At 48.2% G+C, this 17,086-nt stretch overlaps 1 protein-coding gene across 1 annotated transcript; it reads left to right on the top strand.

The window, feature by feature from the left end:
• The first annotated feature begins 4,563 nt into the window (after positions 1–4,563).
• Positions 4,564–15,080, top strand: ZMYND19 (zinc finger MYND-type containing 19). The gene is made up of 6 exons (XM_037399478.1): positions 4,564–4,717; positions 4,930–4,989; positions 6,298–6,404; positions 11,426–11,566; positions 12,559–12,739; positions 13,766–15,080. Exons 1-6 carry the CDS (start codon positions 4,667–4,669, stop codon positions 13,907–13,909), a joined length of 684 nt encoding a protein of 227 aa, XP_037255375.1. The 5' UTR covers positions 4,564–4,666; the 3' UTR covers positions 13,910–15,080.
• The last annotated feature ends 2,006 nt before the right edge of the window (positions 15,081–17,086 follow it).

Below are 17,086 nucleotides of genomic sequence, written 5' to 3'. Positions count from 1 at the left end.
AGCGTTTCTTGGTAAAACTTAAGGGCCTTGCCAGCACCACCTTAGGGGTCTCGCCCAGTGCTGAGGGTGTAAGGAGCCCGTGGGCTCAGCCCATTTATCTGCTTAACCTCTGCGGAGGTGCCTGTGTGTTTCAGGCGCTGCTTGGAATTGTTGTACATCAAGATACTTGACATTTGGTTCTGGCACCTGAGAGCTCTGTCCAGCTGGTACAGCTGTGGGGTGCAGATAGAAGCAAAGTCCCCCAAAGATCCTGGGGAAACCTTGTTCTGTTTCCAGGGAAGGCTGGGGTTTCCCCTGGGGCAGCACAGTGAGGGATGACAGTGTGGGCTTTCAGGCTGAGCACTCTGTTAAAGTGAAATTACCCTGGCAAGGAGAATGCTTGAGGTGACCCTGAGGTATCACTAAAAGCCTGATGAATAGCAGCACTGTGATTGCAGTTTACTTAAGGGCTGATGGTGTCCTGGGGTGGGGGGGGAGTCATGAATGTTAATTTAGGTCTAGTTTTCTAAAGGGAAAGGGGATCAAGGTCTTACCAAGATGGTGAGTTGTGTGAGCCTTGGCGTTGGAAAAATGTTCTGTGAGGTGTGTTTTCCTCCTCTGCAAAGCGGTGACGGTACTCAATCAGCTTTTTCCTTGCCAATGTCTCTTCAGTTCTGCAAATAACTCTCAAAGTTACACTTACAGGGTACTTTCAGCCCCAGAGAGAAACTCCCTGGCTGGAGCTCTACTACAGCGAGCAGCACTGGAGAGGTGTGTGTTGCAGGAGCTGGGGAAAGAAAAATAGAGTTCTAATGCTTCCGGGGGTGTGTAGGAGAGCGTGTGATATGTGCACTAGCTGGGCTGCTAAAATCTGATGGATGGGGTCTGGATTATTCCCCAGGATCTGCCAGAGTCCTTTGTAGGAAGAAGCTGGTGCAGCTGGTGGTTGGCTGAGTGCAGCACTGACTGCCGTTGTGCCGGGCACACCAGGTGCTGGCTGAGCTGGAGCCTCTGTGAGGAGGAAAACTCAAGTCTCCAAGTGAATTCCATCTCAAACTCAATGGGAGGGGGTGTACACCTGTAGTAATAAATGTTTATTTCTGAAGTACGTGCAAGCAATGTGGTGTTCTCTAGTATAAAAGGTGCTCCAACTCCTAAGCAGCTGTAGTTGAGGGCTGCTTGGATGTGGAGCTAAACCTTGGTGTTAGCTCTAGCTCAAGCCAGGAGTGAGGCTTGGGCTGAGCCTTCCGTGCATGTGGCGGAGTCATGCTGTAGGAATGTGTCTCCTCCTGCTTGTGAAGCATAAAATGCACGTTGTGTTAGCAGTGGGATCTTCAGGAATCATCTGTATTTGCCCAGATTTAACAACAAACCGCTGCTCTCATTAGGACCCAGTTTCCAATCTGCTCTGCTGCCATCGGAACCCACTGGTGAAGCAGGTAAAACGGCATGGAGGGGGGACCCTGGGGAAGAATTCTCCTAACCTGTCCTTGCAAGATCCAAAACGCCAGGTCAGCATGGAGGCCAGCCAAAAGAAACAGCGAATCATGTCCGTTTTCCACCGTGGTCCTGCTGTCTGGAATGTTTAATGAAGCAACAGCTCTGTAATTGCGTGTTGAGCCCGTGGGCAGAGGAGAGTTGCCAGGACCTTTGGAGAAAGGCTGGGCATTTAGCAGGGGGTCAGGGGCTGCTGGAGGGGCGATGTGTGGGGGCAGGGGTTTGGGCTGACCAGTGCATTGATGATTTCAGAGAAAATCTACTTTTGTCCTTTGTTCCCTGATGAAATGCAGGTACATCACCCTGGTGACTTGAGGGCCACAGAGACTGAGGGCTGGCTGTAGTGAAACAGGGAAAGGCATGACAAAAAATTAGTTTCTATCAAATCAAACCAGTATTACATCCCAGCACGTGACTGTTGGTGCGGAGGGAAGAGCTGGACCCTCCTCCTTCCTAAACCAAGACTGACCAAAGCCTGACCCAGGTATCCCCAGAAACTGCAGTTCCCTGCAGAACCTGTGAGGTTTTGCCTACAAACTCTGACGGACCTGTCTGGTTTTCCACAGCTTGGGCAGCTGTGCCCGTGGTCCGGAGTCTTGCCAGCTGGGATTGGCATAGGGCCAGCGCAGGTGACAGAAGCAGAACGCAGCAGATCTTTGGGCTTTGCTCTTTCGTTTGCTTTTCCTCCTGCTGTTCTTGCCTTTTTCTGAGGCAGGCACGGAATAAAAACAGAAACGTGGCTGAAACCCCAGGCGCTTGCCATCTTTAGTTCCTTGGCTTGGGGTTGGCCACGTTTCAAGCTAGGAACAGCGCTTGGATGCTCTCTGAACCAGGGCTGGCTGCGGGCCTTCGTGCTCCGCATCCCACCACCGTTCCCACCCCTCACAGGACGTGGGCTGCAACAAATTCTGGTCAGAGACTGGTGGGGGAGTGGGGGAATCTTCTGACAAGTGGTCCCAGGCTGCAGCGGGGATGCGGAGGGGTGGTGGAATCTCCATCCTTGGAGCGGCACAGAGCTCAGCGTAATGCTGCCCTGGGCGGGTGGTTGGGTCCCCTCCAGCAGAAAGTCAGCAGTGATTCCACGACAAAGCCACACAAAGGCTTACACTGCCCAGCAGGGGATCGCAGCACCCCTTCCAGCAGCAATTTTAGTTGGAACTTGTAGGAAGTGTTTTGTCGGCCCTGGTGTGAGAAGAATCTCCTGCTCTGGTGTGAACCCCGAGCCTCGGGAGCCGTCAGCCCCGCAGGTGCCCAGGGCTGCCCTGTGCAGCACACATGCCCTCTGGGCTCTCCCCCACTTGGCAGCACTGGAAATAATTGGAAAAAAGATTTCTTTTGCATCAGGGAAGTTCTCTTGGGGCAGGATGCAGAACCTTTCCCATGCTACCTTAGGGCACGTGCTCTGCTAGAAGCAACATAGTGCTTGGAAGGAGGTTGCTATCCTGCCAATAATTCTTTTTTCCCAAACCAGCCTTCTTAAAAAGGAGGCAAAGGGCTTGATAAAGATAGGAACAACCTACATTAACTTTGCATTTAAAATCCATCTTCCTGGGAACTGCATTTGTGCTCCGTAGGGGCAGGATTTTTTCCCACTGTGGTGATCTGTGCCTTCAGAAGAAATGAGGAAAAGGGATGCTGAGGGGCGCTGAGCCCTTGGGAGACCTTTGCTCTGGTGGAACAAGGGCTTCATGAGCTTTAAGGAGAGGGGGCTTCCTCAGTTCCCTGAGAAAAACAGGGCCTTGAAAAGCCAAATCCTTGGGACTTGTGTCTTCCTGCTTTAGGATAGAAAATCTGAATTTTGTTAGTTTGGTGTGGGGTGCCAAAGGCCCACGGGGCAACCTTCCCCCCCCTGCGTATGGCATGTGCTGTAGTGGGTGGTTGCAGTGAAATAGGCGCTATTGCCACAGGCGCAGCGGTAAGGGATTGCTGGGCAGCATCACCCAGCCAGTGGGAGCCATCGCTGGGTGCCCGTGGCAGTGCCAGGGCCCAGCCCAGCCCACGTACCCACTGACGGGCTCCGAAGCTGGGTGGCTCAGCTGGTGTGGCGGGGGGGTGGTGGGGGGGGATGGAAAGCTGTGCTGTGGCCGTGGTGCTTCGTTCCCATTGCCCGTGGGGCCGCAGCGATGGGAGCAGTGGAGTTTTCCAAGGTTCATCGCCAGGTTGAGCGTTGGCCTTGGATGGATGGATGCTCCTAGTGCTGGGTGAACCCACTCGCCTGTGGCGGGTGTTCTCTGGGACACCGCCGTGCCGTCCTGGAGCTTCTCACTCTGCACGTGGGGGGCTTCTTTGCCAGCCCCCCGTTATCCACCTGCTTGCACCTCAAACCCCTCTGTTACACCTTCCCCGTGACCACCCCGGGCATCGAGGCCGCTGCGTCCCTCCGGGAATCTCCGGGCAGGGAAGCTGGTGGCCCCCCGGGCTCTATGACACGGGGATGAACTTCCCGGTACCGCCGGTTTTCCTGGTCGTCGAAGCGAGTTTTGCGGTCGCGGTCGGACGGCGGCAGCAAACGGCACCGGGGGAGCAGACCCGGCGGGAGCGGCAGCTCTGCCGGCCGGGCCGCGCTGTCTCGGCACCGGGCAGGGTCCTCGCAGCACGGGGGCTGCCGGTACCGTCCATCGCGTGGCCGGGAACGCACCGGCGCTGCCCGTGGGCGCGCCCCTCCTCCCTGAGGCCCCCCCGCCCACCCACCCACCCAGCGCGGCGGCGGCGGGGCTGAGCGCCCCGCGAGCCCTGGCCCCCGGGGGAGGGGGACAGACACACCGGGGCCCGCGGGAGCGATCGGCCCCTTTAAGCCCTGCCCCCACGCCCAGGCTCACCCGCGCTGGCGGCACAAAGCTTCCCGCGAACGTGACGTCACCGCCCGCGCCTCCCTCTCCCGCGCGCGGAGCCCGCGCCCGCGCGCTGCTGCCCCCCACCCCTCCTTCTTCACGTGACGTTCGGCCGCGCCGCCCACCGATTGGACGATCCCGCGGCGTCGCAAAGAGCGGCGCGACGCTATTGGGCGGGAGAGCGGCGGGGTGGGCGGGTGCTGCGGAGCCCCGCCCCCTCTTCCTCCTCCCCCTGCCCCCCCGCCCCCCTCCCGGGTGTGCGTGAGGCGGCGGCGCGTGGCAGCGGCGGCTCCCGCCCGCGGGGCTGTGAGGGGCGAGCGCGGGCAGCGGCGGCGACCCCGGCCCGGCCCGGCCCCGCCATGACCGACTTCAAGCTGGGCATCGTGCGGCTCGGCCGGGTGGCCGGCAAGGTGAGCGGCCGCGGCCTGAGGGCGCCGGGCCGTGGCGGGGCGTTGGGGGGGCGCGGCCGGGCTGTGCGGGCCGGGCTCGGCCGGAGGGGGCCGGAGCGGGGCGGGGGGCTGGGGGTCGGTGGGCCGGGGGCTGGGCCGGTGCGGGGCGGCGGGCGGGGGCGGGGGAGGCCGGGCCGGGCGGGCACGCTGACGGCGGGCGCGGTGTGTTGCAGACCAAGTACACGCTGATCGACGAGCAGGACATCCCGCTGGTGGAGAGCTACTCCTTCGAGGTGAGCGGCCGCCGCCCCCCGCCGCTGGGCGCCCCCCGGGCCGCCCCCTCGCTTTGCCCAGTCTTACTCGCGCTGCACCCCCCGGGGCACCCCCTCAGCCCCCCCTCCCTTTGCCCCTTTTCCCTCGCGCTGCCCCCCCCCCCCCCCCCCCCGCCCTGGGGCGCCCCCCCCGCCCCGGGGCCGGGGGCGATCGCGGGCCGTTACTGAAGGTTGGTGGGTTTGTGCGTTTTGCGGGGATTTTTGCCTTTCTGTGTGGCGTGCGGAAGCGTGCTGCCCCGCGACTTGGCCTACTGGGGCGGGGGGGGGAGTTTGAAATGACTGAAATAGCGACGTGAATGCTTTCTAGCAGGAAAAGTTCTGTTCTTTTCGTTTAAACCAAAATTATTTGTTACATAGCTTTTTGTTTTCAGCGCTCTATTGGTATGCTTTTTGAGAAGCGGTAATCAGGCTTCTGTCATACTGGGTTTGGCAAAGTTTAAGAATTTTCACTCTGCAAAGTCTTGAATGAGAAAAACTTGTACAGTAACTTACCATGGGACCAGAGAAAATGTTTTTTCTCGGCATCCAGTGAAAGAGGGTAAGTGGATCCTACCGAGGGTTTGAAATGGAAAGAGTTCTCGATTACAAAATCTTCTCAAACTAAGGCTTTTTCGGAGGAGGGACCATCTTTTGCCAAGTGCCTGTAGTGCAGTGGCTACTCCAGAGCTGCTCCTAGGAGTCCTAAATGCGGTGGCAGTGCTGCTACCAGAAACCACCACGTTTGCTCCTTCCTCCTCCGTGGAAGCTCACTGCAAGCGTGTGTGCTATCACTGAGAGTGGCAGCACACCGTAAGTGTCCTAAATTTGTCTGGTCCTTAGTACAGTTTGTGAGCATTAGCACCAATGCAAAGTTACGCAGTGGAGAAAAAAGGGCAGGCCCGCTCCTTTCACTAGCCACCCCTAATTAGATTGGTGTAAAGCAACGCTGAAAACAAAGCCTTGGTGGTTTGCTGATGGCTGTACAGAAAATCTGTGCCAGAGCGGAGAATGGATCCTGGCCCTACAGGCTCACAACTGGATTGTCGCTGTTCTTTGTCCAAGCGGCGCTCCTGCTGTGCACAGCCTCCTTTCTTCCCTTTCCCATCTTCATAAACTACAATAGCAGAGCTGGTTGGCTCCCCTTGGAGGTTTGAAACGACTCAAATTCCATTAGGGTCAAGTGACCTCTAGGAGACAAGTGTTAAATGCTGGGTCCTTCCCGTATCCCCATGGAACGTGTGCTCTGCCACTAGGTGTTGGATGTTCTCACAGCCTTTCCCTTTTCTCTAGGCTCGAATGGAGGTAGATGCTGATGGAAATGGTGCTAAAATATTTGCTTATGCGTTCGACAAAAATCGTGGAAGGGGTTCTGGCCGTCTCCTGCATGAGCTGCTTTGGTAGGTATCGTAAGAAGAACTCAATACTTTAAGGGTTCACTAAGGTGGCATTTGCTGCCGCCAACTTGTACACTGTTTATTTCTCTGCCTGTAGTAGTTTAAGTCTTTTCAGGAGGCTTGCAGCTGTGCTCAGTTGGAGACCCAGCACAGGGGATGCCCATAGATCTTACCGTGGTTTGGTTTTGCACTGAGCCCTCAAACAGCTGAGTCTCTGTAAAAACATTATACACAAGGAAAACAGTGATAGGTGAGTATTATTCAAGTAGACGCTGCTTAAATCTGAGAAATGCTACTAAAACTTCAATTGGGGATGGGGGAGCAGGGTACTGGCTCCATTTAGTAGGTGAAGACTAACAGAGTTTGGTTTTTTTCGGTCCCATGATAATCAGGTGTGTCTTATTGGCATTGGTGAGAATTGGCAGAGTGCTGGAGAGAGATAGAACTTCTGATAACTTAAAACTTTGGGTTTCTTTGTTAGACCGTCTGGAGAGCTGCCTGGAGTGATGCTGTGGTGATGCTTCATGTCAACTGCTACATTTTATTTTCTATATTCTAAGAATTGGTGCTTGATACCCTTTGTAGCTGCCTGTTAAGTTTCAGAGGCCAGCTTACACTTCTGTGAGGGACTAGTTCATCCAGCGAGCCAACACGTTGCTCTTTCTTGATATGTTCATGGGTTTATAAAAAAGACCGGGTGTGCTAAAGAGAACTGCAACTTCTTTTGAAAGCTTTTTTGAGAAATTAAGCATGTTTTCTATTCAGTTCCATAAACTATACTTAGAAGTGTAAATATAATTAGTGCCTGATATAGCTGTGCTTGCTTTTATCGTTGGAGATTACTTTATATTCCCCAAACTAGTCTCTGTACCAGAGGAGGGAGACAGGAAGAATGTCAGAGACTATTACTATTATTTACAATCTGCTCATTAAATATGGATTTTAACCTGTATCTGTTAATGTTTAATCTTGTTGCATATATAACTTCAGTGAAATTTGTTATGAAGTTGGCTACACCATGTGGCGTAAACCACTGTTGGCTACCTGCTGACTCTGAACCTCATACAGTAATAATTGTTGCCTGTAAGTAGCCCTAAAGGACACCTTAGAATTATTCCAGCTGACTGTTGAAGGCTGCTTGATGAGGACAGTCCAGCTATTTGCCTATTACAAATGACAAAAGCCCGTTGTCATTGCCTCTTCTGGTTATTTTAACTTAAATTAGGAAATAATTTTAATGTGTTAAGTAATTCAAATTGTGTCACTCCACCATACACTGGTGTTAGAAAATCTGAGATCGTGTCCATAATAGGGATTTTTAAGAGTCACAAAGGCGGGGTGTAAACAACCAGGCAGGCAGAGCTGCAGTTCTGAAGTTGCAAAGTCAAATGCTTCAACTGCAAAATATCTCTGCTGCCTCTAAATTCAGTTTGATCCCTTTGAGGGTGTACGTTTTGCTGTGATCTTTGATTACAAGCTGATACAGTGCAGGTTAGTGTACCTTCATGACTGAGTCTCCTAATGTCTTCAGAAAGCCTTTTGACTTCAGTTGCTGTGTAGCTACTGCCCCTCCTAAACAAATCAGTTTTACTTACCTGCACTGGGGACTGCTTTGAAAACAAAACAGAAACATATTTTAATGGCAGGTCCTTCCCTTTGCAAGGAGGAGTAATGCTGAAGGGTTTGGAGCCTTTGAAAGAGAGGGGCAGTACCAGTCGTTACTCTTTCCAGTGCCGGTCTTACTTCTTGGGTAAATTAAAAGCAAGGAAATTGAATTACTGCAGGTATAGGAGTGTAATTTAACCGTTCTGCCCCACACACACCTCAAAAAATCAGCTCACTCTGAAAAAACTAACCTGATTGTATGCTTCTGGTTTAAGATAAAGTGAGGAGGCATGTGTTAGATGCTATTTGCAAGTATAGCAGGTTTGTAATTTTTTTTTTTTTTAAATTTAATACTTTAATTAAGCTGGTAACTTTGCTGACATAGTAAGGCCCTCAGAACGGGAAGCGTTAGCTACCGAAGCTGCAGCAGTGAAGGGGGCCTTCTCCTGCTCTTCCCTCGGAGCCCTGCTGACCTGCACAAAGAGTGAGCTGCAGTACTAAATGGGAAACGGAACTGCAAAATATCCACAAATGCTGCAGATATTCTTTTGGGAAGAACTTGCTGCAGCCTCTCCTGTGCTTGCTGTGTTTTCAGGGTGGACAGTTGCTCCTCCAAAGCAGGATTTGAATGTCTCTGGCTAGGGACCTGCAGAGTAAGTCTGTCATCTTCTCGCCCTGTTCCCTGTATAGAAATCCCAGCTTGCTGTATTTTGGCTGGGTGTAGTGATGTTCCCTGGGGAACAGCAGCAGCAAGAGATTAGTCATAAGTATCACTAACTGCATGTTCAGAAAGCCATCCAAGACCTGATTTCTTTTTTTATTTTTTTTTGTCCTTTAGAGTGCTTACCATCATACTGCCTATAACTTACTGAGTTACAGTTCCTGTTGACTTGAATTGCTGTTGTCTGTACTTGGCACTTCTAGTGTGTGCCTCAGTTCTTAAGTTAGCTGCTGAAATACAAAAAGAACAGTATCCAGTTAATTCTCTTGACGAGTTTTGGTTTAAGTGTTTTGCCTGGCGCTTTGTAGGAGCTTGGGTGTGCTGGGGGAGGTAGAAGCTATGGCTCTGCAGGAGAGTCGGCTGCGTTACTGAGGCTGTCCTCTGTCCCCTTCTGCAAGGGACAAGGCAGGTTCTTCCATGAGCCTGTCCTTCACATTTCTGATTAACTCCTGGAGATGGTCTGTGCTGTGCACTTCTGAAGTGTAGGTCTAGGGAGTGGAGCAGCACATGCTTGTGCATTCATAGGTTGCTTCATAATGTATAGAGAAAAAGGACTGTCCTGAACGTGCCAGTACTAATTGTGGCATCTCATTCAAGTGGTATTGTGTTAACACTTTCACTGGTCGTCACAAGGCCTAATTTCCCACATTTACTTTGGCCTTTGTCACATGAAGTAATAGAAAGCCTGACAGCAATGTAGATGAATGTGGTTTTGTACAAAGTTAAGAAGACGGGCTCACTGTGGTAGTGGATTTTGTCAGTATTTGCTTGTGGGGGTTGAGGGTGCAGAGCAGTGGTAGGTATGTGCCACTCTGCTGTGACTTCTTGGTGTTGGGAACAACCTCTTGTAATTCTGTCTCCAGCTCCAGCCTTTCTTAAACTCTGATTATCTAATTCATTAAAAAACTCTTAACTCAGTCTTAGACTCCCCTCCTCCCTTTCCCCTCCTGCGCAGTTTGCTCTTGCTCTGAACTTCCGTCTCCTCCTCCTAGATCCCTCATTCATACCTCTCCCATCTCTCGTCACTTTGTCCTAGTCTCAGTCTAAGAACCTCGACTCCTTCCCTGTCTCCATATCCAACTGATGCTCATCTTCATCTCTTCAGCAACCCAAAAGCAGCTTTTCTTCCTTTAGGGCATTTCAGCGGACTCCTTTCCATAGTTTATTTGCTTTTGTGTGTTGCTTGCTTTTTGGGGTTGGGGTTGTCCCCCCTCCCCAAAGGAGGATTTTATTCCTTTCTCCTTCAAAGGGGAGAGCATCTCCCTGTTCTGTGGAGATCCAAAGGACTCCTTAGCAGGAGGCTCCATGCTCTGTTCTGGTGCAGGGCTGTGGTTACAGGAAGAATGGCTTTGGCTATGAGCTGGAGCACAGGCTGTGTGTGGGTGCTGTGTGTAGCCTCTCCAAGGGAATTCTACTCATTAAATTCTAGTAACTTTGGGGGCATATGTGAATTGCAAGTGTTTTTCTTTCCCCGGAGGTATTTAATTTAGCCATATCTGGATGGATATTGACCAAAAAAAAAGGCAACATTTTTCATTGTCAGTCACATTGAAATTAATATCCCTGTTCTGCTGGATAATGCTAGAGCTTTGTAAAGGGGGGGGGGGGAAAGTGGGAATTTTTTAACTTGGGCAAATGATAACTCATCAAATTTGGGTGAGCCATTTGAACTGAAATATTTAGTAAATGCTGAACAGGACACAGCATCCAAACTAGACTTGGGTAAAGCTTTAAGTAGCTGTTGGAATGGTCTCCTAGGAGGAAATGCTGGGTAACCCTCAGACAGAGCAGTCAGTTTTACGTTGGCCTTGATTGCTGCCAGTATGTTCTCTGTGTGCTGTGAAATCAGTCGTGGCTTAGCAAACATACCGAGACACGATTTCTGTCCAAGCCTTACATTTCAGGTGGGATGGGGATTCCTGCAAAAAGTGATACAGGAACTTGTCCAGGCATAAGGGTGCTTGACAGTGAACTTGATACTTCATGAAACAGAGAAAGGAGAGGTGAAAAGAAGGTGGAATGGAAAATGAAAACTCTTAGAAGGCAGTAGGGAAGAATCGCATTAGGACTTAATGTGCAGCTATCCTCCTTCCTAATAGTCCTGCTTTGGTTTTGAGCTGGTTTTGGCTGTCTCTTGGTCAATCGTGCAGTCACTGCAGACTTTCCACGTATTACACACAATTAAGGGTCAAAAAAAATTTGCATACTTCATGAAACTTCTGTCCTGTTGCTTGTTAAGAAACATTTCTTCATAAATAACAAACTCTGTGACTTCACACCAGTGCTGAACTTGCATAAATGTGTCTGATAGAATTTCCTATTAAATAATAAAAGACTATTGGCACCTTTCAAGTTACTCTGTGGGACACAATAATTATATAGATGCTCTTGCAGTAACTGGAATCTCTGGGACTTTCTTTGCAATATGCTTATAATTATACTATACCATGATTGTCTTTTGATTAGGCTCATTTATAATGGAAATAACCTCCTGGAACAAGTCTCTTTCTTCTAGCAGTTCATATATCTGAAGTAGCTGCTGTAGTCTGTTGGCTGCAAAGTTTTACTGTGACTGTTTTGGTGCCACCAGACAGCAGGCTAGAATGCGGCGTATCTTCTGGAATTGGTGCGATTCTCTGCTTTTTAGCTGTGGAGTAGTGTTTATCACTGACCTTCAAGTTATTTTTGTCTCCTCCAGGGAGAGACACCGGGGAGGGATTGCTCCTGGATTTCAGGTGGTACATCTGAATTCAGTGACAGTGGACAACCGCCTAGACAATCTGCGCCTAGTTCCTTGGGGGTGGAAACCCAAAGCTGAAGAAATCTCTAGCAAACAAAGGTATGTTGATGTCTGGCGGAGGGTTGCCATCAAAATACTGAAAATCTCTTAAATTGTTGTCGTCTTTTAGTTATTCTCATTGTGGCAGAGCCTTTTCTGTTGGACCTTGGGCTACTTACATGTCACTGTACACCTTAGCTTCCTCACCTGGGGAACAGAATTAATGCTTATGGTTCATGCTACTTGTGAAGGGACCATCTAACCCCATGGTGTTATTATGTAGAGACCTCGCTGTGCCAGATGTTGTCACCATGGTGAAACAGGAAGCCTGCCTCCCCTTCCACTTGAGTGATGCCATCTGGGCACGCTGAATTAAGCCTGCAGGTTTTACTGGTTTGTGGCTCTCATCCTCAGGCACCAAAATTCTAAGACAACGTGTAGAAGCCAGCAGCTGCAAAATGGTTACACTTGGAATCGCATATTTGGGTTGAAACCAGAAAGAGTTCCTGGGATCAGTTTCCATTGCTGTTCACTAGTAGGTTGTGGGAGCTTCCAACATGCCATGTTGCATCAATGTTACTCAAAGCACATTGAAGTCTCAATGTCAGTATGATTTTGGTTAATCTACGGGTCTCCATAGTTTGGTATATATGGGTCTTCATAGACTTAACATCACACTAAACTCTTCTTTTGAAGCACTTGCAACACCCATAAGATAGGGATGTTCAGAGCTCATTAAGCTGATTTTGAAAAGACGTAGTGAATGTCAATGATGCTGCCAACGATTCTGGGAGTTTAAGACACAGACCTCAAGCCATTTACACAAACAATTTTGCCTGATAAAAATGTTTCTTGGTAGATACTTGTTAACTTTACTTTTCCATTTGGGCTAAAATAACCCTAAAAATATCCAGTATATGAGGAGAATGTGTAGTCTGAGGCTCAATACGTTAAACACAGTGTTAACCCTTCTTACTTTATAATAAATTTGGACTCTATTTCCCTGTATGCTTATGAATTTATGGACCAAATTTGTACTTGCTTTTTTACAGGGAACAAAGTCTGTATTGGCTGGCAATCCAACAGCTTCCTACAGATCCTATAGAAGAGCAGTTTCCTGTACTGAATGTAACACGATATTACAACGCTAACGGGGATGTTGTGGAGGAGGAAGAGAACTCATGCACTTATTATGAATGTCACTACCCACCATGCACAATGATCGAAAAACAGGTGTGTTCGAAAGAGTTGCAAGGAAGCATGTAGTGACTCAGGCTACCATGTGTGTCCAGGGGCTTGTTCCTTAAAATGTAAAGCTTTACATGTGCCATTCATTTGCTAAAAACTATAATGCTTTTTAGCTCAGGTTTTCTTTGGCATGAGTCTTCAGAAGCTATGATAATTTTCTGCTTAGATGTAGTTTTGAATTGGAACAGTAAATGACCCAGTGATTTACTGGGAGGAGGACTGTGATTTCTGCAGAATGTACAAAAAGACAGGTGGAAGCATTTCTCTAGGGACCTAGAACAGGAATGAGCAAGCAGTGGTGTAAGACAGGAGAAAGCATTGTAAGAGATTTTGCGTGGTAGCGGAATCAAAAAATAACCTGCTTAACCTTTCATGAGAGAGGGTGAATTCGAGTGGCCTTTATTCAAGGGAGAACTGGGAGGAAAGCTAGTTCTAGTTCTTTGCTGTAGGTAGATGAAATGAAGCAACACATAGAGTCAGAGAATGAGATGTCAGACAGATGTCCTTATCTATGAATAAGAAGGGCTTTTCTTGTGATAACGAATGCTGAGTAGGCTAAAATTGTTCCACTTTTTTTCTTGGGGAAGGGAATGTTTGCAAAAATGGTCTTAAACTCCCTCTATTTGAAAAAGTGGGCTTTACCATTTATTTGGGTCTGCATATGAAAGCTTCCTGGATAACTAAGTTTGGCAATGGCTGGGCTTGTACAGCTCTCCTAATCATTTTTGCATTTAAGATGCTTGTAGTTGAAAACAGAAGTTGAACAGTAGCATTGTGAGAAAATATGAAGCATTCAAATACTTTGTCTATTAAGCTCATTCTGCAAGAGCAACTGCAAATGCAAACAAATGTGATCATGTCAAAGCCTTCTGATGCTCTGACGCTCATGGTGGGATGCTCGTATTTGTGGTAGATGCAAAAGACCTGGTCATAAGCCTGCTTGGCAAACGATGTAGGGGTGCTCCTTGGCACTGAAAAAGGCTCGCTAATGCTGTCTTATCTTCTTCCTAGTTACGTGAATTCAACATTTGTGGCCGATGCCAGGTGGCGAGGTACTGTGGGTCACAATGCCAGCAGAAAGACTGGCCTGCTCACAAGAAACACTGTCGGGAGAAGAAACGGACCTTCCAGCAAGAGCTCGGACCAGAACGATGACCGGGTGGCACAGGCCTCTTAGCAGCAGGATTCCTTCTCAAAGGCATTGGACTCTTGCTTTTGCACAGTAATGACAGGCTGCTTATTGAAGCCAGAGGCACTGAAGAAGAAAAACCCTGTGATGCTTGAGCAGAATGGCTGACTGGACTAAGCCAGCTCTGACTGGTGCTGTGGAAAGGGATTGGGTCTACCCTTCCAGTATTATATTCTCAAGCAAAAAGACTACTGTGGAGGCTCCAGGCAGGAAGCTTCTCATTATTTATATGTTAATACATTTGTAAACTCATGTACAGTTTTTGTTAGAAATTCTTGATAGGACTCATTAACTGTAATGTTCAGATGAGAACATGTTGTTGGCCTGAAAGTTAAAAAAAAAAAAAAAAGTCATGTAGCAAAAGCTTTTCCTCCCATGTGGCTAGAAGTATCTGTGGCAGTGCCAAGGCCAGAAGGCAGGCTCCAACATCAGCAGTTACTTTGGAGAACTCTGCATGGAAGTTATATTTTAAAAAAAAAAAAGCGGGGGGGGGGGGGGGGGGGCCGGGGGGCAAACAAAGTAAAAGTTGGAATGAATCATTGTCTACCCTCTAGCTTTCTCCCGTTCCCTTCCAGCTGCTTTCAGAGCACAGTCACACTTGGATGTTGGAAATACCTACTCAGTAGGAACCAGTGCACCAGAAACGAGCAGAATGTAGGGGACCATCTGGGATCTGTGCACACAGGCAAGCTATAGCCTGTCGCTGCCTTCAGAGAAGGGCTGCTGGAGATTGTGCTTTAACAACCAGTATTTTTAGAAAGCTGAATTGGCTTTCTTACTACAAAACCTTTGTATATAAAGTAGTTGTAGGGAAGCTCAGGTAGTCAGCTGTGTGTGGATGTGGTTGCCTTCATGGCTTCCCCGTAAACATAGCAAATACTATGTGATGTGCAGATATGTTGAAATGATCTAATATTTGGTAATTTGAGTTATTTATTCATTTTCTAAAGAGATGCCATCAATCCAAGAATCACTTTGGCTTTTTATGTAGCAATGAGTAAAAATAATATGGGAGGAGGATTTGACTTGCAGAGTACATGCCTGTTTTTCTTTTCAGACGTTTTGTCATGCATAATCTGAAAGTTTTTGCTTTTTCTTTTTTTGCCTTGGAAATATAAGGAATATCAAATGAGTCTATCCTGAAGAACTAAATGGATAATTTGGTGCCAGGTGTTAGTCTTGCTTCACAGTAGAAGAATGTGAGTGCTTGATGCAGAGCCTTTCTCGGAGTGCTTAGTGAAATAGGTATTTAAAAATTTTTTTGTAAAAGCCATTAGGAATTTTGATTTTTCAGTCAGGATTCCCTTTGCCACTTCATGTTGCAATGTTGGTCTTGCTTGTATTCAATTTGTTAGAAAATTGAACTGCTGTGGACTTCCAATATTATATTATGTTTCTAATATCTGCACAGGAAGTTCTTAATTATTAGTATTTGGGTGGGTTTTCATACTTCGGCTTTAGGCATCTTGAGAAATAGCAAAGAACTTCTGAAGCTTCCTGCTGAAAGTTTACTGGGTAGAAATGTTGTCAAGTTGCAACTCTTAAGTCATGGTTAGACTGTTAACTTTTCTGCTTAGGCAGCCTAAAATGCCCTTAAGTATGAAGAAGTCAAGCAGGACTTAATCAAATTATCCTGTAATGGGTGATTTTTTTTTTTTTTTAGGAAAGTCAGTTATTTGCTTTCAATGCTGTACGTTTTTTTGGTGAATATAAAAAGGGACACAAGGATTTTTTTTTTTTTATTTGAGGTAATCCATTGAAAAGGGCAGAAGTATTGACTATTTTTCTTGCCTTTTTAAAAGGCTGCTGTTTGTCATGCGAGTTTTCCATGGTATTATCAGTAATCATGTTTAGCAAACAAGTGCAGTCTTGGAGCGTTTGAACCCTTCTGCAGCCCTGAGCAGGGAGAATGGTCAGTCCTAATGTTTGTAATGTTGCTGCAATGAGAAATGAGGACAAAGATAGACTGCAGATGGGGCAACAGGCCGATTCCTCTTGAGCAGCAGGTAGAGAGATTGAAGGAAGGGTGAGACTCCAGCTAAAGAGTCTGCAAAACTAGGATGGTGGGTGCTGGGGGCAATCCCGATCCCAGTGAATGTGGGAGGGAAGGGGCCAGGAGGAAGGGCTGAAGCAGGCAGGCGGGAAGAAAGATGCCTGCTAGGTTAGAGGTCTGTTAGACCATCAACCGAATGAAAAGCAGCTTGCCCAGACATCCTGAAAGGGCTTGGTGAAATAACACAGGTTCTAACTTCAGTGTGTGACCTCTGATTCCAGACTGTCCTTGAGCCAGAGGAGGGAAGTGGCTGCAGGGATTTTGACTCTTAGAAACTTTATGGCTCCCAGGAACTGTCCCGTCCTGCAGGCATGCCACTGCCTGCAGAACAGTGTTTCTTGATTAATGTGGGAAGCTGTGTGATCAATGATTCTGGCAGAAGAACCAGTTAGACTTGGAGATGGCAGCTCCGCTTCGTACAGCCTATATGGTTTTTCAGAGGATGAAGCTCTGGTAAAGAAAATCCTTTCCCCTCTTAAACTGAGCTGACATGGACATCCTCATATGGGCAAGTATTTTTGAAAGCACAGAGTTAGTTACATGGTCATTTATCTTGGAGCAGCCCTCTGTGGTACTTGTAAATGAGCTGACTTCTCAAGGACTTAACCTGATGGAGAGACTCTCCATCCAAGATGCTTCCTTCTGTCACAGCTGCAAAGTCGCAAATACAGCTCATGTCAGGAACCTGCAGTGTTCCTGATGCTGGCTGTAACACAGGGGTGCACACTCCTTGTAAATGTACCATGAAATGTTGATACTTTCCCCCCATGTAGTCCTTCATATCAAAGTAGGGTGGTATTGCCAATCCCAGACATTCAAAAGTCACAATTAAACCCAATAAAAATCATGACTGGCTTAAGGAACACAAAATCCAAAATACAATGTATTGCAGGGCTCAGCGCTTGCCTTTTGATATTTGAGCCTTTAATACACCCATAAGATTATACTTTGAAGTTTTCCTCTGTGGTGGTGATTTAATTGTAAATGAAACTGGTGAAGGGAAAAGGGGCAGCTGAAGGACTTAAAAGTTTGCAGGTGAGGTGGCATGGGGACAGTTTAAGACACCACATTGGGGCCAGGAGAAAATGGT

The sequence above is a fragment of the Falco rusticolus genome, chromosome 9 (assembly GCF_015220075.1).
Source record: "Falco rusticolus isolate bFalRus1 chromosome 9, bFalRus1.pri, whole genome shotgun sequence".
Taxonomy (NCBI): domain Eukaryota; kingdom Metazoa; phylum Chordata; class Aves; order Falconiformes; family Falconidae; genus Falco; species Falco rusticolus.
Note: the sequence above shows the minus strand (reverse complement) of the source record. Positions and strands in the feature narration are given on the sequence as shown.

Bases quoted from the DNA above. Each gene is read 5' to 3' on its own strand.
- ZMYND19 (XM_037399478.1), top strand. From the start codon at position 4,667: ATGACCGACTTCAAGCTGGGCATCGTGCGGCTCGGCCGGGTGGCCGGC. The intron at 11,567-12,558 runs GTATGTTGATGT...GCTTTTTTACAG, and splicing joins GAAATCTCTAGCAAACAAAG to GGAACAAAGTCTGTATTGGC. The intron at 12,740-13,765 runs GTGTGTTCGAAA...TCTTCTTCCTAG, and splicing joins GCACAATGATCGAAAAACAG to TTACGTGAATTCAACATTTG.